The sequence below is a fragment of the Oryctolagus cuniculus genome, chromosome 1 (genome assembly GCF_051225735.1).
Source record: "Oryctolagus cuniculus isolate XC-2025 breed Fujian yellow rabbit chromosome 1, ASM5122573v1, whole genome shotgun sequence".
NCBI classification, from domain to species: Eukaryota; Metazoa; Chordata; class Mammalia; order Lagomorpha; family Leporidae; genus Oryctolagus; species Oryctolagus cuniculus.
The window spans coordinates 110,796,854-110,823,130 of record NC_142867.1 but is presented as its reverse complement, the minus strand read 5'-3'; the positions used below and the strand labels follow the sequence as shown (position 1 = coordinate 110,823,130).

The following is a 26,277-nucleotide window of genomic DNA, read 5'->3' as shown; positions in this document are numbered from 1 at the left end:
TGGACCGCAGGGTTCCTTTATGGCCAGTTTCAGCAGAAGCTGCTGGGTGACTCCAGGCAGCAGAGAGTGCATATCCTCTAGGCTCCAACGCCAAGGGCCCACTCTGCCAATGCACACTTGAGGCTGAAGGGCCAGCTCTCTTTTCTCCTGGCTTCAACAGCACTGGCTCCAGGGATCTCAAGGTTTTAATCCAGAAAACGTGAAATCTCTACTTCTCTCACCACCCAGCTGGGCATGCAGATGAAATGATGTGCACGAATGAGGTTTATTTTTGAAAGTCAAAGAGAACTTAGACAGGCGAGGTGTTCTCATCTTGTACCCAGCTCTAACCCAACCACTCACCCCTTTACCCAGGACTTGGTTTGGAAAATCTTGGCCTTAGCCACACTTACCGTGGCCAGGAGGGAATCGAGGAAGTTGCCAGAAAACACGGTGCCTGTGGAGAAGGAAGTGCTGAGATGCAGGTTGGTTTCCTTGAGGCTCCCCTCCAGTCCGCCAAGCTGTTCGATAAAGTGGATGTTGGAAGGATTTTCTGCAAGGCAGAAAGCAAAGAGGAAAGACATGGAGTCTTGAGAATACAGAGACATTCACAAAAGGAAGGCCAGAGGTGTCTCCTTCGGGTCTCTATGGGATCTACCCCTATTTTAGGACATTTTTTTCTTTTCCAAGAATCTTCCTTCCCTAAAGACATGCATGCACCTGGTGTCCCTTCATCATCACAGGGACATTCTCCTGCCACAGGCTCAAGTTTCCCCAGACAAGTGTTCTCACTGTCCCTTCTATGTGAAGACGCTTCATACAGTTTGTGGGAAAACCAAATGAAAAGGTGAGTTTATTTTGGTGCCGAAGCTTTTTGAAATTTATGCACAGCTTTTTTAAAGTATACATTCTCCATGATTATAGACTGATTGTATAGTTTATCTTTCAGAACAGAACACTTTTGAGGCTGCTGCTATGGCACAATGAGTAAAGCTCCCACCTGCAGTGCGGTTATTCCATATGGGCACCAGTTCGAGTCCTCGCTGCTCCACTTTTGATCCAGCTCTCTGCTATGGCCTGGGAAAGCAGTGGGAAATGGCCCAAGGGCTTGGGCCCCTGCACCCACATGGGAGACCAGGAATAAGCACTTCACTCCTTGCTTTAGATCGGTGCAGCTCTGGCCATTGCAGCCATTTGGGGAGTGAACCAGCGGATGGAAGACCTCTCTCTCTCTCTCTCTCTCTGGCTCTGGCTCTCATTCTCTCTCTGTGTAACTCTGACTTTCAAATAAATACATAAATCTTAAAAAAAAGGACACTTTTGAGAGTTGAAGGGGGTACTCTCAATAACTATACTAGGGCAATAGGCACAAATAGGAATCTATGGTCATCCTACTTATAGTCTTTCCCTGCAATATCATGCCATACTATGTTAGCCACTTGATGCTTAGAGTTATCTGAGCTCAGAGTGAGTGAGAGTGGTTCTGTCAATCACCTGGGGATATTGTTACCAGGCAAATTCTGACTCATTCGGCTTAGTCTGGGGCCTGAGAGCCCACTTGCCTGATGCTGCTGACTCAAGGTCCACACTTTGAGTAGCAAGGGTTTACAGGATCATCCTAACTGGGCCAGTGCAGAGAGAGCCAAGTTTTCCATTTGTCTTATCTATCTGGCTCCAGGCTACAACTCTCACTCCAATAGGTGGGCTCTGCAAATGAACACAACTGGTCACTGTGGGGAGTGAGATGGGAGGCACTGGCTGCCTGCCTCCCTGGACTATTGCTTCAAAAATACGTGTCCAGATAGAGAACAGCACTGAAAGATAGAGATGCTGTCTGCCTTGCTCCCCTTCAGAGCTAAGAGAATGCGTGCTGATTGCCTGTTACGAAGATTCTCCTTTCCGAAACTCAGTTCCGTTTCTGTAAACTCTGGGCAAGCTGTCTCTTGGCCCTTCTTCATGTCAGCCTTTGGGAAGCAGCACTTGAGCAACTAGCACCAAATTGAGGATGCTGTTACTGTGGGTCATAAAAAAGTTGTTTTTTTTTCTTCTCTCTGACCCTGGGGGCTTCTGTCTTCTGGCCAGCATCCACGAGACTTGTGGTTAACTACTTGATTTTGAAGTAGAATAAAGACGTCAACAGCTCACAGATCTTGACACTGCAGTTCTTGATACTATAGATCAAAACAAATCCACTGGACATACAGCTCAGAAGGCGTTTTCACTAAGAATGGATTATTCCCCAATCCCTTAAATTGTTCCTCAATAAATGTGGGGGAAGTGACAGACTAGTGGTATTAATGAACCATTTTCTTCCAAGGACAGCTATATGATTTATAAAAAATGAACAAGATGTGACTAATTCCAACCCACCTCTCCTATGCACTCCCACTTTCCTATCCATGCGTCCCCAACCTTCAACATTCATGAAACTCTGTCCGAATCTTGCTGTGTCATCCTACACCAGTGGCCTCTGCTTTTCCAGTCATTTTCCTGCAGGCCCTGGTATGTTCTGTTCCAAAGTGCTGGCAGGCAGGCTTGCAGCTGCCATGTCAGTATGACCCTGTCCAGTCAGTCAAAGAACAAGTAGTTGAGCTAATTGGCAGGTGAACTGTCAGGCAAATTTGACAAAGGCTGCCTGCGGCCAAAAAGTCTTTGGTTGAACTAAGCCTGGAAGCCCCAAGAGAGTGACCAGATGTTCCTCTGGGCCAGGAGGCAGTTAGCTGATCTCCTCCTAACCATTCTAATGAACAGTTTTCTTCTACTTAACATACTGAGTGTATATATGCACCTTAGGAGCTAGACATGGCCCAAAATGGAAGGAAAAAAAGTACGTATAAATAAAATCTGAAGCTGGAAGCTACAAGGTTGGGAGGCTGTGACCAGGATCCAGGGTCTGAGAGGTTCCAAGGTGAATCTGAGGAGCCTCTGCCTCAGGACCCAGAGCAACAACCTGTGGTCCCACCTGCTACACTGCCACCCCCAGCTCCTGCGGTGCTGAGATCTGCGGATTCCTCTCCAAGTGTCCATCATTCATTCCCAGGACTGAGCTATCTCTTCATCTAGTTTGATATACGTCCCACTCAGATTATATGTTCTAAATCATAAAATGTCCATGAAGCATTTTTCTCTATTACAGCATCAAGTAAAATCACACACCCAGGACTAGCTTTGGAGATAATGTTTGAGTTGTCTAGTCTATGCTAAAAAAAAAAAAAAAAAAAAAAAAAAAAAGGCAACGCAATGCTGTTCTGTGGTGTCTTCTCCTTTCTCCTCAATTGGTGGCAGTAATGAATCCCCATGGGCCCTTAATGAGCCTCCAACATCCCCCCTCGTGCATATGGGCAGCTTTCCCTGTATCTCCCTACAGAACTTCCAGCTCCTAGAGCCGATGCAGTCTGGGGAAGTTACATGTTCACAGTGGTTGGCAAAAGAGAACAGCTTGTTCTGTTATTCCTCTTGGGGGGTATTTCCATTTTAGAAGAGCACCACTCAGGGCTGGGATTGAGACAATGCAAGGGAGACACCTAGAACTCAGGATGTAAAGCCCTCCAGAGCCAGCACCTCCTCAAAGCCTGCCCTCCAAGCTTTGCAGCCTTCCTGGCTCTCTTCCTGGTCTTGGCTCTGGCACTGCTGCAGGAAAGGAGGAGGAGGAGGCTTGGCTGAGAGTCCCATGAAGGGGTAGATAAATCAGGACGGGGAGATCCTGTCTGTCAATCTTCAGATCCAAGTCCCCTCCTGCTGCCCAAGACTGAGCCAACTGCTGGTCTCCCTGCCTCTCCTGGTAACGGGGAAGTAGACGCCTGATGCCCAGAGCAGCAGGCTGTGCTGGGCAATGCCACTCATCAGGGAAGACCCCAGGATAAGATCCAGCAATGGCCTACAGCTCTCTGGGCTCCATTCTTGTTTTTTTTTTTTTTTTTTTTCCAGGCAGAGTGGACAGTGAGAGAGAGAGAGAGACAGAGAGAAAGGTCTTCCTTTGCCGTTGGTTCACCCTCTGATGGCCGCCACGGCCGGTGCCCTGCAGCCGGAGCAGCACGCTGATCCAAAGGCAGGAGCCAGGTGCTTCTCCTGGTCTCCCATGGGGTGCAGGGCCCAAGCACTTGGGCCATCCTTCACTGCCCTTCCGGGCCACAGCAGAGAGCTGGCCTGGAAGAGGGGCAACTGGGACAGGATCCGGCATCCTGACCAGGACTAGAATCCCGTGTGCCGGCGCCACTAGGCGGAGGATTAGCCTACTGAGGCACAGCGCCGGCCATTCTTGTTCTTCTATCCTTTGGATTCTAGAAAGAACCTGACATGAATTATACTTCAGAAAGATTTCTCCCTTGAATTTTGCTGTTGAAACATGACTTACTGAGTTCAGTGAGGATGGGAATTCTTCGGTATTTTGTTTTCCCGTAGTTTTCATTTAAGTCGGTTGCCACTCGCTCTGTAGGCAAAACACAAAAATCAAGGAGAAAAGAGATGAGAAATACACGCACATTGGCTTGCAGAACTTGACAAGGAGGTAGAAGAGCACGTAACTTGTTGCTTTATTTTAGCACTGTTCTCTCATGCCCAAATCCCAAAATCTTTTTTATATTTAGAAAAAAAATGTATGCTGGTCATGCCTTCATCCTTGTTGGGGTTATTTACAGGATCCTTGTGGATCTCAAAATCCAATGATGCTCAAGTCCCTTGCAGGAAAGGTGTAGTATTGGCATCTGATACACATCCTCCAACACAGTTTAAATCATCTCCAGGTTTCTTATAACACCTAACTCACTGGAGATACTGTATAAACAGTTGGTAACGACAAGGAAAAAAACTCTGTGCATGTTCAGTGCAGAGGTAAGTTTTTCCCCCACTATTTTTGGTGGTAGTTGGTTGACTCTGCGATTGTGAAACCCATGGATACAGAGGGCTGACAGTATTTGAACCTCCTCAGAAGCTCCTTTGGTGAAGTGGCGGGGAGTGGGGTGGGAGTGAGTGTGTGTGCACACATGTTCGCTAAACGGCACTTCATGTGACGAGCAGCGCCAGCCGAGCTCTCTCAGTGGCTACTTGCTGACATCAGCACTAAGAGTTGGCTATTCCTGGAGGAGCGGTAGCACTGAGTAACTGCTCTGTCTGACGGCATCTCATATTGCACCAATTTGCTTACAGAACTCTTGGGAAACTGACTGAATCGGTGGCAGTGCTCCGGAAGTGCTTTTGAAGGCACTGTAGCTGGCTTCCGGTTCCGGTGTTATCTGTCTGACCTCGGGGATCCTCTCTGGCTGCAAGGACTGCTTATGCCTGTGTGTGTGTGTGTTTGTGTGTGTGTGTGTGTGTGTGTCTCTTGAGAACTGGCTTCCTCATGCACTTGGTAAGCCGACTTCTGTCTGGAGTGCCTTGTACCCTTGGAAAGACTGGAATGGGAGGTCCCTGAGCTCAGTTTATAGATGATTCTTCCTCTTGCTTTCACCCACGTGAGAGCTGAGGCACAACCCTGGCCTTAAACAGGGGTTTGTCATGCAGTGACCTGCGTGTGGAACAGCTTCTTAAAGAAGCCTGGCAACAGGGTTTGGGTCTCCTTGTTGCAACACTAAAAATGTGGAGGGAGGAGGGGAGTGGGAAACCAGAGTGCCCTTAAAAGACATTGTCTCAGTGTAAGTTATGCTTTTAAACTGTTGGGTACTCTTAGATTTTGCAGAGGATGTTATGTAACAGGGCAAAAATATCATGAAAGTTCAAAGTCTACTAGCAACTAAGACTATGTTGCTTTGGAAGAAAAGGAGAGTGTCCTTTGTTTGCTAAGCCAGGTAATTGGTAGGGGAAGGGAGAATAGGAAGGGAAGTGAATGGAGGTAAGCGACGTTGGGAAGCCTCTCCAGCAGTAGATAAAGGCAGGATGACAGAGAGTCCAGAGATGGGGTGAGAGGAACTCAAAGGTGGATTCTTTTTTCCAGAAGGAGTGCTGTGCATTGCAAGATATAACACCTCTCCTGTCTCCCCAAGAAACGCAAAGGTACTTCAAAGAGTTCATGGACAATGTGTATTAAAAAAAATCTATGCATGGATTTCAATAATATTTTTGCACCAAAATAAACATATTTTAATCCCATTTTCCCATGAGATTTTTGAAGTAGCCTTGTGTTCAGTAAAAGAGCCACTTGTTAGTGCTGAGTAGAGTTGAGTATATTTCCAATATCCACCAAAAACCTGAGACCCGAAGCTCCATGTGGAGAGCCCAGCACATTTGGTTTATGGTTAGAGCCAGCAGTTGCTCCAGGATTTGGTAAAACCTTCAGATTTCAATGAGGAAGCAGAAGCCCAGAGGGCTGAGCAGAGTTGCACAGCTCTTTAACAAGGAGAGATACCGGGTTGCCTAGATATATGGCTCATCAGTAAACCCCGCACTTGGACTTTTTTCCCTTTAAAGACTCAGATTCCCATACCGCAGGAAGTTAGGGAGAACTGAGATTCTACTTTATCCCCTGAACTCCGCAAGATGCCTTACCTGCTTGTGTTCCCTCCAACCATCTTCCCTCTCTTCCTCACTCCTTCCCTCTTTCCCTACTTCCCTGCCCCTTTCCTCCTTCCCACAGACATTTAAAAAGCACCTGCTCCACCCTAGGATTGTGGACAGCGCCTGCCCATCCATATGTCACAAGGTGCAAAGAAAAAATATTTCCAGATAGTGATAAGTATCCAAGAAATTCATAAACTTTAGGTAGGGTGGGGAACAGCTGGCCTGCAGGCAGTGTAGGACCTGCAAGATCCTTTGTTCTCATTCTGCCAAGGCAGCCTCAGGTGAGACTTGAAATTTAGTAAACGTAGAGCAGGCTGATTCTTAAGTTGATGATTCTGTATTTATAACACGAATGATGTTACAAATATTCATTTTTTATTTTTTTTTAAATTTTTTGACAGGCAGAGTGGACAGTAAGAGAGAGAGACAGACAAAAAGGTCTTCCTTTGCCGTTGGTTCACCCTCCAATGGCCACTGCAGCCAGTGCTCTGCGGCCGGCGTACCGTGCTGATCCGATGGCAGGAGCCAGGTACTTCTCCTGGTCTCCCATGGGGTGCAGGGCCCAAGGACTTGGGCCATCCTCCACTGCCCTCCCAGGCCACAGCAGAGAGCTGGCCTGGAAGAGGGGCAACAGGGACAGAATCCAGTGCCCCGACCGGGACTAGAACCCGGTGTGCTGGCACCGCAAGGCGGAGGATTAGCCTAGTGAGCCTAGTGATGTTATAAATATTCAAATGACCCTTGGCAGAAGAAATGCTTCCCACCTCTGCTTTAGGGGCTAAGGACTGAGGAAGGGCAAGTGATTTGAGATAAGATTGAAAGGGAAGTTTCTCAGATCTTGGAAAGAAGTCCTGGGAGATGAGACCGAACCATCCAAGCACAGGGAATTGGATAAGGGAACCAAGGCAGGACAGAGCCAGTGTACAGAGAAGAATGTAGCAGAAAATCCAAACTCTCTGTTGACCTGCAGTTCTGTGGCTGTCACGTCAGCTCTGTGAATTACGTGTAGTTAGATTACCTTTGAATACAAGAAATTGCAGCTTCACTTCAAGGTCAACATACCTTTTAAATGATGGATGGGGTTTCACACCCTGACTAATACCACATTCAAAGTCCATGCCTTTGCTTTATAGCCCTTTTAAAATGTGTATGTGTGTGTGTGCGTGGGAGGGGGGTGTTATGATGTAGTGAGTGGGTTAAGCCACCAATTGCAATGCCAGTATCCCATACGGGTGCCAGTTCAAGTCCCTGCTGCTCCACTTCTGATTCAGTTCTCTGCTAATGCATCCAGGAAAGCAGCAGAGAATGGCCCAAGTGCTTGGGGCCCTTACAGCCACAGAAACTCTTGGCTCCTGGTTGTGGCCATTTGGGGAGTGAACTAGCAGATGGATGACTCTCTCTCTCTCTCTGTAACTCTGCTTTCAAATAAATAAAATAAATATTTAAAATGCATACATATATTTTATAAAATATATTTATTTTCTAAATATATGTATATTTTATATTTTAATATATTTCAAATATTTTACATTCCAAATGTAGTTTAATGTTGATGGAATAAGGACATAAACCTCAGCCATTCTTTCTCATTGCCCAAAAGGTAGATAAACATTGGAATGTATTCCTTGCCCTTGAATCTCAGTTGGGTCTCACACTCTGTTGCCTGCATGCTTTTCCAGGTTCCCAAGCCTCACCCAGGTCCAGGAATTCCCCTCCACCTGCTGCTCCCAATCCCCACCCCCAGCCCTAGACCTCCTAACATATAAAAAGGCCCAGGCTCTGGGGGTTGGGGCCTTCTGCCATGAGCTCCATCAGTGTGCAGGCGGGCAGTTGGTCACCCACCTCTAAGAATTTATTTTCTCTGAATAAATTATGTCTGGCTGTAAGTTTGTACATTGCTTCCTCTCTATTCTGCACTTTTCCTAACATTTATGGTGCCCCGTGTGAGGAGGCACCAATCTGCAACTCTTTTCCTAACAAATATATTTTATATTTTAATGTATTTTAATATTTTATATTATATAGATATGCATTTTAAATATTTATTTTACATATATACTTATGAGGGTACTTTAAAAGGTTCATGGAAATTGGAATAAAAGATACATTTATTTTGGTGTAAAAATTAAAAAGTTACGCACATGAGGGTCTTTCAAAATTTCATGAAAATGTGCATTTTGAAAAAATTGCATAAATTTCAAACTTGTTTTGCAGCAAAATAAGCTTATGTTTTTTTTTAAATAATTCTGATTCACTTCCAAAGTGCTCACAACAGTTCATATCTGAGCTTGGTTGAAGTCAGAGGTAAGAAATCAATGCAGGTCTCCTACACTGGGGACAGGGACCCAACCACTTGAGGCATTACCTGCTGCCCTTACATATGTTTAGCAGGAAGCTGAAATTGGGAGTATAGCATTCTGTCTATCTGAGTGGCAACTAATGTTATGCCAAATGTCTGTCCTCTAAGCTTGTCATTTAATTCCATTTTCCACAAACTATTTGGAGCACCTGCTACAAGATCTGACATATTCAGTAAAAGATTGACATCAGTTTCCCTCGATGGAGAAATCCCTCTACAAGGAAATCCACTTTTGACCCTCCCCTTTTCTGGGTTCCAGTTTCCTTTCTAGAAAGAACCTGGAAAATCCAATTTTCATAGTCAGTGTTTTAACTGAGTACAGATATTTCAGCACTAGCTGAAGGAGCTGCACTACGTATCTGTTTCTGTTACCCATTGAGGGATAGCAACTGCATTTCTGCCTGTTACTCCATTCTTCTCTTGTAGAGCAATGGTTAATTTAAGTGTGTGTCAGATCATAGCCTGGGCACATTTTACTAATGTCAATATTTTTGCTACCTAATAGCACACAGTATTATACCTGGAATCTTCCAGCCTGGCAGGGTGCTATTACAAAAGATTGCTTAATTGTAGATTACTCCTGTACATTTAAATTTCAGTAGCATATTAAGTTGTCAGACTTAATTACCATTATATGTTTAGATTATGCCACAGATTATTTAGTTCGGCACCTAGGTTTGCCAACCTGCTCTCCGGGTGACATGACAGGGCAGTAATTAGAGCATTACTGAAAACCTGAAGCTTCCTGGGGAGATGTCCAGGAGGCCTGGTGTTCTTACTGGTCCTTTGGAGCGTCTGCACTCCGCTGTCCCCATCTCCCAAGCTCCCTCGTGAATCTGTGTGGAATAGCTGTGGTGGTTTCAGCTTGACTTTGTATGAAAGTTTATAATGGCTATGAAGATGTGCAAAGCCCGCTGATGCCCCAGGGTTCTCACCGGATACACCAGGGCAAAGTCTCAATCCTGGTACTATTGACATGGTTTTCCTTTTTGAAGGAGGGAGGGAGAGAGAGAAAGAGAGAGAGAGTGAACGAGCGCAAGAGGGAGCGAATCCTGACCATGGGTTCATTCCCCAAATGCCCACAGTGGCCACGGCTGGGCTGAAAACTGAATTCACATCTCCGATCTGGGGGTAGCAGGGACCCAATTAATTGAGCCATCCCTGCTGTCTCCCAGGGTCTGCACTGGGGGGAAGCTAGAATTGGCAGCTGGGGCCAGTGATCAAGCCCAGGGAATCCAATGCAGAACACTGGAGTCTTAATCATTAGAATAAACACCCACCCCATGTCTGTACTGTGTGGAGCTGTCCTGGCCATGGTAAGAAGTTTAGCAGTGTCTCTCACATCTACCTGCTAGATACGGCTACCGTCCCCTTACCTGTGTCAAACGACAAGATAATCAAAGGACCTCAGGTGGCAAAATCGCCCCAGTTGAGAACCACTGATGTACAGAAAGGGGAAGAAGACTGCCTACCAGCTAGTCTTCTTTGGATGCTCAGTGTGGAAGATGTTTTCCAGCTCCTGGAAGAAGAATTCCACAACCCTTTATACTTTCAGTTCTTGGGAGGTATACGCATTTCTGTCTCTCAGGTGGGGTGAAAGAGGAGTATTGACAGCAAGTGGGAAGAAGGATGAAGAGGGCCGGACGGGCTTCTCTGCAGAGTGGGATTTCTGTTTACAAACCCAAGATACATTCCTCTGTTGCCATTGTAATTGCTGCAATGTATGCGCGATGGCCCTTCGCTGTTCATATGTCTCCTTGAAATATACTCAAAATAAGACTTTACTAATGGCTTCGTACTGGTTAGGCAGACATGGGGACCTTCACCGGGAGCAGAGGTCACCCAAGCCTCTGTAGACCTATATTCCTTTCACTCACAAAGGTATGATCCCATCCACCAGAAAATGGCACCAGGTCTACACAGTACATTGTTCTCTCAACTGTGCCTTCGGTCCTTGGGCAAAATCATCTCTTTGCTTCGTGTTGACTCCAATACTTTGACATTCCATTCTTTCCTCTTTCCCCTTTCCAGCACCCCACCCCACCCCACCCTACCCCTCCTCTCCCTCCTTCAACTAAACCAGTCAATTGCACCTTTCATGGAACTTTACTGGCCTGTGCCAGAGTACCTGACACACTACACAAAACCAACACATTTCCGTTAAATGAAGGAATGCTGAAAAGTGTTAGATACAAAGGAAACTAGAATTAGAATCATAGGTTTCTGTCTTTCTAGTCTATACAGGAGGTGAGGTATAAAAAATAATAGTGGTGGGAAGGACTGCTCACACGCACCATTAACTCCATAGCTTGTGGTGCTGTCAGTTCATCCCAGGATTTTTGTGTGCACATTTTCATTTGTACAGGGATGATTTTCCCTTTAAAGTGGATACTTCCTCTCTGTCCAATTATGGCTCAAGTTGCAAGCCTGCACGTAAGTGCGTGCACACATAAATCGTGCATGAATCTGGGCAGTGGCCCTTCTTGCCAAGCTAAGGATTCGTGTGGCAAAACACAACAGCATGTTTGTGGATCCTCCGATTTTTCAGAAAAGGCGGACTCACACCTCCTCAGACTGGCTTTGCACAGCACTTTGTCATCCATGAAGAGTCTTGTTATCTGGTCTGCTTTGCAGAACACCGTGACACCCTAGATACTGAGCCGGGTTTGGTTGCTTAGTGGGGTGTGTCTAATCCAGCAGTTGGCTTAGTTTACCTACCAGAGATTAGATTATGCCTTTATTCCTTTGTCCCAAGGGCCTTGTATTTCCTGCCTGGCAACAGCATCTGGGAATCACAGAGAGTTCTCTGGGTTTCCTGACTTGACACATGAATGTTTCTGTCCACCACCACAATCACAGACAGCCTTTCATTCTGAACTCTCCAAGTGCATGCAGAGTGGCACAGCTGTGGTCAGCAGCAATGCAGCCTGCGGACCAAGGTCGCACCTGACCTTGATATAGAAGATCTGTCATCCTCCAGGGAACTGGAGAGACCCGAGGGATTCCAATCCTGCTCACTTTGGGTTTTGGGAATTGAAAATCTGTTTATATACAGAAAATTCTCCACTAATTGTACTTTCACATTAGGTTAGGTGATTGGTAGTCAATTTTTAGAAACAGACTAATATATAAGCCTTTTCCCATTCGGAGGGGAATAAAAAATGCAATTTGGTAGTAAGAATTACCCTCGGGCATATTTTGTGGCCGGTGTTCCCCACTGGAGTCCAGCTCAGTGGTTCATTTACTTCAAGTCAATAGCTGCTTGTTAAGCATCTACTAAGTGATAGTGATTGTGCTACATGCTGCAGGGAATCCAGAGGAGAGAGAGACAGGGTGGCCCCCATTCTAAAGAGATTGCTACTTCTCTTTCACCATTTCTTTCTAATCAGAAAATAAAATATGACCTGTTTAGTCTATTGAAGTTACAAGGGACCTTAGAGGCAATCTTCTAAAATACATACTTTGAAAGTGCCTTGAAGAGTAAATGAGAATTATAGTTCATCCTCTCATGAAACTAAGAACTATAACTTAAACATCTGTAAGATGCAATGAGAATTGATTAATAATACCTCTTATTCATGATAACGCACTGTGCTCACCTATATTTGATGAGTAACAATAGAAATAATAGCACTTAGAATTCTGCAACTGTGTTTTCTAAAATAGGAAGACAATATGATGTGCAACTCCATTTACAGGAAGGGTGTGGTTTCGCATTTGACTTAGAATTCCAGAGTACTAACTATGGGCACTTACAGCATTATAGCCCTGTTACAGGATTGTCAAGAGCCATCTGGGCTCGTAAAGGACATCAGGCTCATCCTCTTTCTCCCCCACAGGTAAAGTACTTTCTAGAAAAGCTATTCTTTCCTGCTTCCATGCTGCCTGGTGTCTTCCTTCCAGGGGTGTTGATCTGACCTGACGTGGTGTGGGCACAGGAGCCAATGCGCAGGGATCTGATGTTGAGGGTGGCCATGATGGTCTCCGTGTCTACAAGCGTCTGGCTATGGGACGGCTTGGAGGGGGGGGATAGGATGGCGCACATGGAACAGTACTCAATGTTGGCCACGTGCAGGTCCTCGATGTAGAGTGCAGATCCCTAAGGAGAGAAAAACGGGCAGGGGAGGGGTTTGTCAGCTGGGGGGATTTTGTTTCATGGCTCAGGGGTGGTGGCTGAACATTGCGACTTTTTTTGAGCCAAAGACTCTCCAGCCTTCCCTGGCTTGATTTTTCTAACTTTACTTAGCTGGTGTCTGACTCAGTTAACCTTATCGTTTGCTAATATCTTAGAGCCAGTGCATCTCCCAGACCCTTTCCTGAGAGCAAGGTAGGAGGAGACCAAGGAGGATGAGCAGTGAGGAGCACAGATCTGTTTAGATGACTCAAGTGGGAGCAGAGAAACTGAGTCTGGCTGACAGTGGCGAGGAGAAAAACTTGCAGAAAAGAGGTCTAAAGAAAAGTGTTGCATCCTCACTCCCTTACCAGCAACCCAGCCAACTTGTCTTCTCTGAGTTAACAGGCACTGTGGCAGTTGTGTCTTTTGTTTGTTGAAGAAACAGGGAGAGTTCTGGTCTCACCTTCAGGTTGCTTGGAGGCCTGAGCAATTCCTAACATTTGCTGGCTTCTGGCCATTTTCCTTCCTTCCTTTTTATTGGCTAAAGCACCAAGAATACTATAAGGGGACTTTATGGTGGCTTTTTAAAAAGCAACTGTGATTTGCTCCTTAAGAGGATCATGTGTGAGGTTTGAGAAGCACTCCTGACCCATCATTGCCCATATGATCTCATGAAAAGGAAAATGCTCCCATGGATTTCACTGTGCACATCATGGACTTTCCATCCGGGGAAATGGAGGCACAGACTGGGCCACAGGTCCATGAGAGCCCAGGAAAAATATAACTGCAATTGCAATGCTGTGTGTGTATAGAAAGCTCCCATCTTAGTATCTTTTCTGTCACTTATCACATCATAGCACAGACTGGACAATTTGTAATTCAGAAATCTGATTTATTTCTCACAGTTGCAGAGGTTAGGTTGTCTGAAGTTGAAGGCCACATCTACCAAAGGCCTTCTTGCTGCAAGCTAACAAGGCCAAGGCATCACGTGATGGGAGAGCATGTGCAGGAGATGGTGGGGACAACCTCCCCTTCTCCTCAGGGACCCCCTCCTGTGATAACTCACCCCTCTCCTGTGACAAGGGCACTGACCCACTCGTGAGGGCAAGGTCCTGTGACATAATCACCTCATGCAGGCCCTGCCTTGCAACCCTGTTACCATGACAACTAAGTTTCGACTTGCATTTTGGAGGGGCCATGAAAACCACAGCAGGTGCATTTCTCAAAAAGGTCAACCAAAGCCCATCTCTTCATACATCTGACAGAGAATATGTGGTGACGTGTGTTCTGTATAAGATGTTGCCAGAAAAGATGTGAACATTAGTGAGCGGAGGCATTTGGTTTGACCAGTAAATGAGATTCAGACTCAGAAATACAGAGCATAAAGCCCCCAAAACATGGTGGTGTGAATACAAACACAGGACCCATACCGCTTAGATTTAGCTCCTACAGTTGCCCTGTAATCTTGGACAATGTATTTTCTCCGTGCTTGAAGTTCCAAGTCTTTAATACCTACCCTGTTGGGTTATTTGAGGATTACATGAATTCATGCATATCTCCCTATCTGTCTATCTGGGTAGATTTATAAAATATCCAGAACAGTTTCTGATCCTCAATATGTACTATGGAATGGCAAGCTGTTATTATTATCATCAGTGCTAGTAGGGGTAGTATCATTAGCATTATAAATATTCACAGTTCTGTGGGGGAGACTTACAGGCATAACATATATCTGGGGAAAGTTCTGGAGAAAGCGCCACTCTCTCTGCATGTAATCCAGAGACCCGATGAACACAATGTCCTTCAGCTCCCTCCGGGTGTAGTTGCTCGCTCGCAAAGGCATCACAAAGTTCTGAAGCCCCATCAAAGCCGAATGGGTGTCTCCAAAGACACAGGCGACAATGTGGTTCCGAAACTCGTGCTTTGACTCATCTGTGTGTTTCTAAGGATAAGCGTGTTAGAACGTGGTCACTTTGGTACAGGAGATGACAGCCCCTGCATAACTCTCTTTCCCACCCCCACCTCTTCAAGGTGTCTCCACAGCAGTATTTTCATAACAGAATTTTGCAAATTGCTTATAAAAAAAGAACTTATGCATAAGCGGTGTAAGTGGTACAATCATAACTTTGATCTTTTTAAGTTGTTCCACCATCTTTTGCTTTTAACTTTTTGGCTTTGTCTTTTATTTCCTTTTTATTTTCTAGTAGCCTGGATCAACATCATGACTCAGGGTGTGAAATCATTGAGCCATATGGGGAAAATGTTTGATTTTCATGACTTATTTTAGCCTTGCAAGATTCACTAAAAAACTAAGACATTACAAATTCTATTGCTAAACATACGTTTTCTGGCCGGTCCTAAAATTATATTAAGTTATGCAATGTGTTGCAGTATTCAGTGGGTTTCCATGCATTACTTTGAACTGCAATAAAATGCCCTTTTTTGGGTCAAAAATGGCAACCTAATATGGTTCAACCTGATCCACTGAACTGATTGAATAGACTCTTCAGTCAAGGAAATTCACTGTGTATGCTATACAAAAGAAATAAGAAGGCTATAACAATTCCATTGATCCAAAACATTTGAATATGTCTCATACTAAGCATCTCAATACTAATACATCTCCCTTGTATTTCTAAGCTGCAAGCTATATATATGAAATATTTAGATTAGGGTTCCCCCATATTCACAGGGCTCATAAAAATAATAAATATAACTTAAGAATGATTTTCCTGTAGGAAACTTATTGTAAACCCATGTCTGACTCCTTCGGGGAATGGACCAATGCCATTAGGATGTAGTAAAAAAGAGCACCCAAATTGCACTGGGAGGATTTGATTTTGTATTTTTGTTCTATCCTTCTTTTATGACTGAGCAAATTATTTAACCTCTCTCACTTTCACGTTGTTATGTTTTAAAAGGTTACAAAAACTTAATTTATTGTGAAAAGGAAATAATAAATTGAAAATATTGTACACAGAACCCATCATATTCTTGGATTCTACATTTACAGATTGAAGCAACAGAGGATTGAAAATAAGTGAAAACTGACATCGTGTCTGTTCTAAATACATATAGACTTTTCTCCCTTTGCCACTGTTCCCTAATATAGTGTAACATCTATTTCCACTGAACTTACATCCTAATAGGTATTATAAGTAATCTAGACATGATGTAATGTATCCAGGGGAATGCACAAAGAGTGTAAGCCAATATTGCACCCTTTTAGATAGGGACTTGTGCTTCTGCAGATTTTAGTGTCCTTGGGGAGTTTTGAGACCTGGATAACTATGTTCAACTCATTAGCGGCTGTTCAATAACTTAATCAAGTCTGAATCTTACTGAATTCCTAGCTTTTCAAAGGAGAACTCCTGGAAGCTGGTAGAGAAAACGTGAAATGGACTTAAATCTTGCAAGTAAGCATCAGCATCTCCTGCATTGCCAGGGTCATAAAGTCTGAGAATACCACTGTGGGTCTCTGGGGCTTCTGTATGCCAGTTCATGGGTAGGATACATAACATGCTTCTACAAAACAGGGATTGGCACAACTAGCAGGATAAATAAGTAACGTCTGACATCTCAACAATTAAAGTTGATCAAATTAAGCATATCCTGGGAAATATTCGCTTGCTAAGCCAGGGGATCTCCTTGTGAGTGGGAATAAAGATACTTGTCTAGAGAGCTTTCCCAGACAGTGATATGAACCTTAACCAGATCTATTAAAGAATTGTCTCTAGCTAATCCGATTAGCTTTAACTTGAATAATGAAGCCCCTAATGGTATTTAATGTAACACGCCTGAAATCCAACAACTGTTCTTCTGAGTAGAGCTAAACAATTAAAAACAAGATCTATGGCAGAATGCACTGATGGGCACAGCTAGAGAGGCAATTTCTCCAAGAAACTGGCACAAAATTGCCTCCCAATTAAAAGAGATGGTACCTTTTGGGAGCAGAGGAGGATGTGCTATTTGTTCAAAGTAACTTAAATCAACTGTTTCCACTTGACCCTTCTGCAGACAAAATCAAGTTCAAAGGCTCTCCTAATTTTGCAATGTAGACGTTCCTCCCACGGGGACGTGTTTCCAAACTCTTAGCATTTCTAAAACCAGAAGCTATTACTTAACTTCATGAGTCAGCTGCTGTCCTGAGGTATATCTCACATCAAGCATCATAGGGGAAACATCTATGATAGAGTCCTGTGTCTCTGCCTGATAAATATGGTCTCACAAAACATCTGCTGGTGCCATTTCTTGGCCTTTTGGATGTCTCCTTATGCACCCAACTTTCCAATCTTTCTGAAGCTTTGCCTCCCCTGTGTGGCTTTCTGATCAACAGATACTTATTTTGCGTACTTTAGCATAAGACAGAGTTGCTAAAATGGTGAATTTCAGTAACCCTAATAGTTTTCCCATTGATATGACAGCTCTGACAGTTTTGTGCTTCTGATCCAATGATTGATCATCATTTTGCAAAGAAACTGTATCACATTCTGTCAGGACACTGGCACAGAGCCAAACGATGGTGTGTGTGTGTGTGTGTGTGCATGTGTGTGTTATAGAAAAACATAAACTACTTTTGCAAAGTGAGAAATGATGATGAGTATTATTAATCATTATTATTATCTACAGTTAGCCAGAGATGAGAAAATTACATAGGGTTCACCCAACATGAAAGCAGTCATTGTTATTAGTTGCATTTACCAGCTACTGCTTGCAAAGAAAACCACTGAGATTATACTTGAGTTTTTAAATCGGGCAAAGAGCATGCATGGGGATCCAGAAAACAGGTGTCGGAGCCTGGATTAGGAGCCCAGGCTTTTGAAATCCCTGTTGCTGCCATTTCAGAGAGCTGAGTTAGTTTATCCCCTCGAGAGGAGAGGCAGGGACAGGACATACCCATGTTGTATGAGGCTGGGAGCACTTAGGAAACACATTCTTGGTTGATGCATTAAATATAAATAGAGCTTTACGGAAAAGCCAGCTTTAACTACAAGAAGAAATCCAAATTTTAAAGCCAATAAATTAGGGAAATGTGCATTTACTTTAAAGCAAAGACTAGAAAGCCCTTGGAAACAGTAAGGTTCCCGGGTGCTTTTACATCCATTAGATTTACTAGCAAAGTTTCAGGAGGGCATGGCTTTGCAAACTGAGTTGGCTAACGGGGTAAGGGAGGGAGGAAGCAGCTGAGGACATCTCTTTGCCTTTTAAACCCCTGCAATGTTGCTCACAAAGTCTCTGTCAAATGCTACACGTATTGCACATCATTCATCCAGCTGGGGAGCTAAGAGTTTTTCCTTCCAAATTCAGTTGACAAAGAGAAATGGCAGGTGCTCCTGACTAGCTGAAATGCATAATTTAACCCAAGAGGTGCTTTATGTTGTTGTGAGCTTTGGTGAGACATCACCTACCAAAATCACCTTGCTCAGAGGGGTGGCTTTGCACCAGTGGAACATGCCGCTGCTGTCGAGCTGCTCAGAGTCCTGGTCCACATCACACAGGAAAGTCCTAGGCAGAGAGAATGCAGAGTTTGTCTGAGAACAGGGGGCTCCGGTGTAGCAAAGCCAAGATGGGGAACTCATCAGAGCCTCAGGCCCACGGTGGAGAACAACAGGAGAATGACTTCCGGCCTGTGAGACTCAGGAATAATTGAGTCTGAATGGGCAGACTGCATCGTGGTTGAAGAGTCTTAGCACTTTGAGATAAACCCATACTGGCCTCTCTTTTTAACTTAGAACATATGTGCCTTGGATGTACTTATGTCTGCTCTTCACTTTGCTGCTGGCGGGATTCCAGGGTGGAAATCGTGAGCAAGTTTTGGACACCTCCATAGAGAACTGACCAGGCAGTGAGAGAGTAATCATGGATGATATCTCTGTACTTAGCCTAACCCCCCCCCCCCCATACACACACACTTCTTCCTTACATATGCTTTGCCTTGGAGTCCCTGTTGGAACATCCTTACTTACTAAATGCACTTTGCATTCTTCACAGCTCCCATCACAGACCTGTGTTTGCATAGCCTTTGCTCCAGTCCTCATCTAGGTCTTGGCAAAGCCCTCCATGTGGTCACCCCACACTGCTGTTAGGCACAAGGCTGTTTTGCAATATAGTCAATCACAAAAAATCATTGGATGATCTTTCAAAAAGAAGTCATGCAAATCCTAAGGAATGCACGTTTGATTTGGGGGCCACATGGGAGATCCTTCAGAATCCAAGAAAGTTCAGGATTAGAAATGCCATAGATACATGCAGAGAATCCAGGCGGAGGTGGCCAAAGCAACTGCAGAATCTCAGGGTGTCTAACGCAGCTCACCCACACTGTATTCAGGGATCTTCAAAGAGTTCATGGAAAATGCATATTATGAAAAAACTATGCATGGATTTCTAAATTTGTTTGATCCAAAATAAACTTATCTTTCAATTCCACTTTTTTCCATGAACTTTTTGAATTCCCCTTGTATTTCACGTGGGTGAACAAGCATCAACTGCACACACTACCTGGTGCTTCTACCATCTTCTGGCCATAACACCTGAGCCAGGTGTCCTCCTATGTCATTAGGCGGGGTTGAGAGAGCAACTGGACAATCAAGCCCAGACGTTGAATTGCCATTGGCTCAAAGTGACATATAGCATTGCTGCTCATATCTCATTGGGCGGAGCTCGTTGTGTGGCTCCTGCTAACTTTAAGAAGGTTGGGGAACATGGGAAGCAATTGAAATATTGGGTGAGCATTTGTCTCTGCCAGATACTTTTAATGATACAAGTCAAAGAGCTAACAAATTGTAAAGCCAGCAGTTCAATATAATGCTGAAGTTGAGGTTAGCAGTTCTCACAACAGCCAGTGCTTTCCTTCCTGACTAAATGGATAATTAGATGGAACCACGTGACCAATTTGGTTCAGTGAAATATGATTCCAGTGCTGGTGGAGGCAAAGAGGGGCCCCCTGTGACTCCTCAGCCTGTCTCCCAGCCTGGGAACCTGCATGCTTCTGTGCCTGTTTGACCTGTGCCGTGTAGCGTGAATGAGAAACAACCTTCGTGGTGCTAAGCTGCCAAGATTTCATGGAGACTGCCATAGAATAAATGCACCTTCTAACCTTTCCCCCCAAAAACATCTTCCAAGGCATGTTAGTAACTGGAGAAGTCCTGAGGAAATGTTTTCTTTAGTCCAATAAAGTTGTGGGGGAAATGGCTCCATGTGGAGGTTCACACGGTGCTTTAGGGCATGAAAGGTTCTGAAAAGTCTTGCAATCAAGACATCTTCTAAGAATTGTACAATCCAGTGTGCCAGAAATGTATCTGGCCACAGAAGCTTTACTTATTTGCATATGCTTGCTTATTGTATTTGTTTGTTTACATATTTTAAAATATCTGTCACTATCTCCCAGAACTCTTTTTGGAGCATCTTGTGCTATGTCTCCCTTCATGCGTATTCAGCCTTGGCAGCTCATGACAGCTCTCTCCTGGGAGAAATACATCCTATTGCTCCTCATGTTGAAAGATCAGGGGTTCCCCCGTGAATTAAAACACCTTGTTACTCAACACCTGATCTGAATACTCATTCCTACACAATGATAAGCAATGTTGAGTTCCTCGGTCAACCTCACTTCTACGTGGCTATCTTAATGTCGTATTTTTTTCAGAAGAAAGAAATGACTCAAAGTAAGGTGCAAGTGTCGGACCTAAACTAATGGGTCAGAGAGGACACGGAGGCAGAGAAGCCAGAGTAGGTGGAGAAGGACTTGGAAAAGCCAAGAAGGTGATTTCCTCCCAGCATGGGCCCAGGCCTTGATAGAATCCTTTATCTTCTGCACTCACGACCTGCCTATAAATTTAGTGGATTTAGTGGATTCTAGTCCTTTAACTAGCTGCAGGATGTTGTAACATCTGCCTTGAGGTCAGTTTGACCGAAATGCCTTGTTCACGCTGATTAACATGCCACAGGGTATTTTAAGTACCCATTAATCATGAGTCCCAACCTCGAATTCTAGAGTACCCCTGGCTCTCAATGGCACTAGTCAGGACCAAGGTAATGGCTGTGTGCCAAGCCCAGGGGATGGGGCTCAACAGGGCGCACACCCCAAGTCGGAGCATGGTTTCGACTTTATCAGGATCTGGGGACCTGGCTGTTTTGTTTGTTCATAGAGCCCTGTTTGTCTGCATAAGTAAGTAGCTTCCTAGACATCGGTCCCACAGAACTGATGTTAATACTATGAACCCAAAGTTGGTGGTGATTGTCTTTTGTGGACAGTTTGAAAATCATTGGGAAATTGCTGTCTGGCTTCAAGGGGGTGGCCTTCTGCTCTCCTCCCTCAGCACCCAGGCCACAGCTACTGTTCCTCCTCCCCTTCCTGCCACTTCCTTCTGCATGTTCCCCCCACTCCTGCTCCTTCTCCACTCTCCCTACCCCCAAGAAGAATGAAGAGTCCTTGGTGTGTGATAACTGAGTGTCCCTTTGGCAACTGGAAGGTGATCGTCTCTCAAGCACATTTTCATCACTTGACTCCGAATAGCAAATCAATCACTGTACACTCTTGTATCATAATGAAAGCATGATCTATGTATACAAGCTGTCACAGACAACATCTTTCTTCATTCTGATGTTATGGAAAACAGCTATGCCTTAGATGAAACACCTGTTGGAGACCTGCATGAAAGAGAAGGCTGGGGGAGACCCACTTCATCATAAAGGCATCCATCTGGTGTCCTTGCCAAAGAGGAACCTCATGCAATTTAGATCACCCCTTGAAAAGCTCCCTACTTCCATATGCTTTGCGAATGACATGCTCCCTGCAAAAATATACCTTCCCAAAGAGACTAAGAAATCATCTGTGAGAAGGTTCAGCGCTAGCAGCCCTAGATTGAGGACTCAAGGAATAGAACATCAAGGCTGATGCTGTTGGAGGAAAAGGAGCCATGCAGCACCATCCAGGTTGAAAAAGAAAAGCCATACCCTGACCACGGGTCTCTTGGATGTGTTGGCTATGGGTAGGAGGCTGGCAAGGAGTGTGTGGGAGTTTTCCAGGCTGGTCCAGAGCAGAGCATGCTGGGGATGAAGGTGAAGTTGTTCCCTGGTTACAAGACAAGCGGCTTCCTGCCCAGGCAACCGTGTGGTACTTCTGCCTGTGAGCGTCCCGCCGGTATTGGACCTTGAAATGTCCTCAGGGCCAGTGTCCAGCTTCCATCTTTAGAAATGAACAGGCCAGATGGAAAGCCATGACACGGTGGCAAAAAACAATCTAAATGAAGGATCCTGGTGAACAACACTCCAGCAGAAGGATCAGGCCATCAAGGAGAGAGGCGCCTTTCTCTGAAGGGAGGAAGGAACCTCCACTGTGATATGGCCTTGACTAAACAAATTCAGAGTTGGTGAACTCAAGGGGCTTCCATAGCCTAGACAGCTCATAGCAAGAGTCTTGGGTGATTGCTGACGTCATAAATAAGAGTGCCAATTGTTAAATCAACAACGGGAGTCACTGGGTTCATGCTCCCCTCGCAGGATCTCTGTCCTTAATATGTTTATCTATGAAACTCAAAAACAACACTACTAGTCGAACAATACCCTATACCTGGTTCGGTTGTGTGAGTGCAACCTGTTGAAATCCCTGCTTAGTATATACTAAATTGATCTTCGGTATATGAAGGTAACCGAAAATGAAATGTGATGAAGGGGGGGGAGGGGAGAAGAAGTGGGTGAGGGGAGGGCCACGGGAGGGAGGGAGGTCGGGGGGAAGCCACAACAATGCAAAAGATGCATTTTATATTCTACTTAAAACTATTGGTTGAGCTCTGTAATTAATACACAATTACTCTTAGGTGTCTAATTAATGCTATAACTAGTACTCAAATAGTATTTTACACTTTATGTTTCTGTGTGGGAGCAAAAATGTGGTAATCTTTACTTAACATACGCTAAATTGATCTTCTGTATATAAAGATAATTGAAAATTAATTGTGATGTGAAGGGGAAGGGGAGAGGGAGTGGGAGAGGGGAGCGTTGTGGATGGGAGGGAAGACACGGTGGGGGAGGGGAGGCTATTGTGGTCCATAAGCTGTACTTTGGAAATTTATGCTCATTAAATAAATTTAAAAAAAAAAGAAATGAACAGGCCAGATGAGAAGAGCTTTGTCAGCTGTCCATTTGTGGATTGCAGTGTCTCCAGCTTTCTTCTCTTCTTGCTTTGAGCTGCTTCAGAGTGTGTGCAGCCAATGTCTTGTGAGCACACGGTTGAACTTTTCCCAGCTAGGCAGGCACGCTCTCTCTTCTCTGTTTTCTGGAACAATACTGAATGAACATTTGTTCTTCCTTGCTCATAGCAACTCAGCCTGCCTAAAGCCTATCACTTAGGAAAATGCAAGCAATGGGCCATGTGTCTTTAGTTTCCCATGGTGGCACCTGAGAAAGCCAACCATGCAGGAAAACTAAGAGGGCAGAGTAGGTTTCACGGGACCAGGTCAGAGCATGGTTTCCCAGAGTTGACTCAGATAATCCTTGAAGATCACCCGCCAATGGATGAGACCCTTTACTACTCCCAGTGCCTGTTAGAAAGTCTATTCAGTAATCCGCAGTTCCTTTTGTTGCTTTTAAGGGCCTCGTTTTCAGTTGTGTTCATAAATCCTGGCTTCGGACCTCCAGAAATCTCCTTAAAATTCCACAGGAAGCTTGTAAATTCCGAGCAGAGAGTTTTCTGTCCTGAATATAGAGCTATACTTTTTTTTTTTTTTTGCTTCAGGACATGAGTTACACAAAAATAACAAGTTTCATAAAATCTTGGCACAAGGAGAAGGCCAAGTTTCTCACCAAGTTTTGGGCAGAGAGGAAGATGTGTTTGTCCAGGAGTTTCAGTGACCTGCTTGGTTCAGTCATTGGAAAACCCACTGCAGCAATCTCATAAAAGTGTCCAGTGGCTACCAAAAGGTGGACAGGAACTCTTCAAGCCTAGGAAGTCTTCAATGGTGCTGAGAATTTTGCATCTTGAAGGCAACAGCTGCCTTCTCTCCATTGATTTTGTATAGAATAATAAGGCTTTACAGCTCATAATTGTCTTGAAAATATTTATTGTCTCTTTTGACAACCACTTATTGTGATATGCAGACAAGGAAAAATCACCTAACTTGGGTGTATAAGGGTGGATTGTGTATCAGTGCCTCCCACTCTTTCCTGCTCCATGATATTTCTCTCTCTCTCTCTCTCTCTCACACACACACACACACTCACACACTCACATACACACACCTGTAAGCCTGCACACATACCACAGTCAGATATTAGAATCTGAGTCTAATCTTCCTGGCCACATCATGACATCATTTTATGGGTTTAATCTGCTTGTCATTTTTTTCATTACAAGGCTTTATTTTTACCTTGTAGAGAAACTTAAAGTTTAATTAAGCAGACGCCATTGTATAATATTTTTTTCCTCCAGGAACCAGCATCTGAGCAAGCTGAGAAAGATCCTGTGATCTCCAAGAAATATTCAGGGCCAAGTGGCCATGGAAGAATCCTGGGGGAAGAGGGCAGGGTGCCCTTTGCCTGTTGGAAAGGCCTCTGGCCTCTACCCGTGTTACCAGGAGTGGGAAGCGGGCACCAGGCTCTGTGCTGCCATGCGTCAGCTTCACCAGACATCTCTGAAGATTCTCCTTTACTGGGTAAGATGGAGAAAGCCTGCCATCATATCTCTTGGGACATGGTGTATGAAGCTATTGCAAAAAGTTGGGGAGGGAGGTGGTGTTGTGACAGAGTGGGTAACACCGCCACCTGCGACACTGGCATCCCACATGAGTGCCAGCTTGCAACCCAGGTGCTCCACTTTCTATCCAGCTCCCTGCTAACGTGCCTGGGAAAGCAGCAGAAGAGGGCCCAAGTACTTAGGACCCTGCCAGCCACATGGGAGACCTGGAAGAAACTTTGGCTCCTGGCTTTGGTCTAGCCCAATACTGTTTGTTAGAACCAGCAGATGGAAGATCTCTCTCTCTCTCTCTCTCTTTCTCTAACTCTATCTCTCTATCTCTATCTCTGCTCTCCTTCTCTCACTTTAACTCTGCATTTCAAATAAATAATAAATAAAAACGGTGACTTGATCAGCATAGCCCTGACTGTTAATGAACAACTTAAGACATTATCCCTCTTAGTAGTTTTTTTTTTGTCTGTTCTACTTAATATGACTGGTTTAATTCTGTAATTAATACACAGTTATTCTTAAGTGTTGAAATTTAACTGAAATGTGATCCCTGTTAAACATAAGAGTGGGAATAAGAGAGGGAAGAGATGTACAATTTGGGACATGCTCAAGCTGACTTGCCCCAATTGGTAGAGTTAGAAACATACCAGGGGACTCCAATTCAATCCCATCAAGGTGGCATGTACCAATGCCATCCCACTAGTCCAAGTGATCAATTTCAGTTCACAATTGATCATAATAAAAGGACTAAGAGTCAAAGGGAGCACATAAACAAGTCTAGTACCTGCTAATACTAACCGATAGAATAAATAAAGGGGAGAGTGATCCAACATGGGAAGCGAGATACTCAGCAGACTCATAGAATGGCAGATGTCCTAAACAGCACTCTGGCCTCAGAATCAGCCCTAAAGGCATTCGGATTTGGCTGAAAAGCCCATGAGAGTATTTCAGGCATGGAAAGCCAAGACACTCTGGAAAAAAAAAAACACACAAAAAACAAAAAACAAACCAAAAAAAACCTAAATGAAAGATCTCCATGAGTGAGATCCCAGTGGAAAGAACAGGTCTTCAAAGAAGGAGGTACCTTTCTCTGAAGGGAGGAGAGAACCTCCACTTTGACTATGACCTTGTCTAAGCAAGATAAGAGTCGGAGAACTCAAGGGGCTTCCATAGCCTTGGAAACTCATGACCAGAGCCTAGGGTGATTACTGATGCCATAAACAAGAGTGTCAATTTGTTAAGTCAACAACAGGAGTCACTGTGCACTTACTCCTCATGTAGGATCTCTGTCCTTAATGTGCTGTACATTGAGACTTAATGCTATAACGAGTACTCAAACAGTATATTTCACTTTGTGTTTCTATGGGGGTGCAAACTGTTGAAATCTTTACTTAATGTATACTAAACTGATCTTCTGTAAAAAAAAAAAAAAAAGAAATTATCAATTCCCAACTTGACTCTCACTGGGACTAAACATGACAATAGGTCTGATCTGATTTCATCATCATTTAAAAAATCATCTATTATTTTTCACTTTATGTTTCTGTGTGGGAGCAAACTGTTGAAATCTTTACTTAATGTATGCTAAACTGATCTTCTGTATATAAAGAGAATCGAAAATGAATCTTGATGTGAATGGAAGGGGAGAGGGAG

At 44.4% G+C, this 26,277-nt stretch overlaps 1 protein-coding gene and 1 long non-coding RNA gene across 5 annotated transcripts in view; one reads left to right on the top strand and one right to left on the bottom strand.

The window, feature by feature from the left end:
* LOC103345403 (potassium channel subfamily U member 1) overlaps positions 1-26,277 on the bottom strand; it is a 238,332-nt gene that overhangs the window by 16,026 nt on the left and 196,029 nt on the right. For 3 of the 4 annotated variants that reach the window (XM_089334783.1, XM_089334787.1, XM_089334784.1), the window contains exons 21-25: positions 18,353-18,449; positions 14,662-14,886; positions 12,749-12,929; positions 4,334-4,408; positions 393-532 (exon numbers count right to left, since the gene is read on the bottom strand). In XM_089334783.1, coding sequence (XP_089190909.1) covers positions 393-532; positions 4,334-4,408; positions 12,749-12,929; positions 14,662-14,886; positions 18,353-18,449 — 718 coding nt within the window. The remainder of the gene's footprint in view (positions 1-392; positions 533-4,333; positions 4,409-12,748; positions 12,930-14,661; positions 14,887-18,352; positions 18,450-26,277) is intronic. The other variant, XR_016235027.1, reaches the window with a different exon arrangement.
* LOC138850729 (uncharacterized) lies at positions 526-25,030 on the top strand. The gene is made up of 2 exons (XR_016235069.1): positions 526-826; positions 24,370-25,030. It is a non-coding gene; the product is annotated as an uncharacterized LOC138850729 (long non-coding RNA).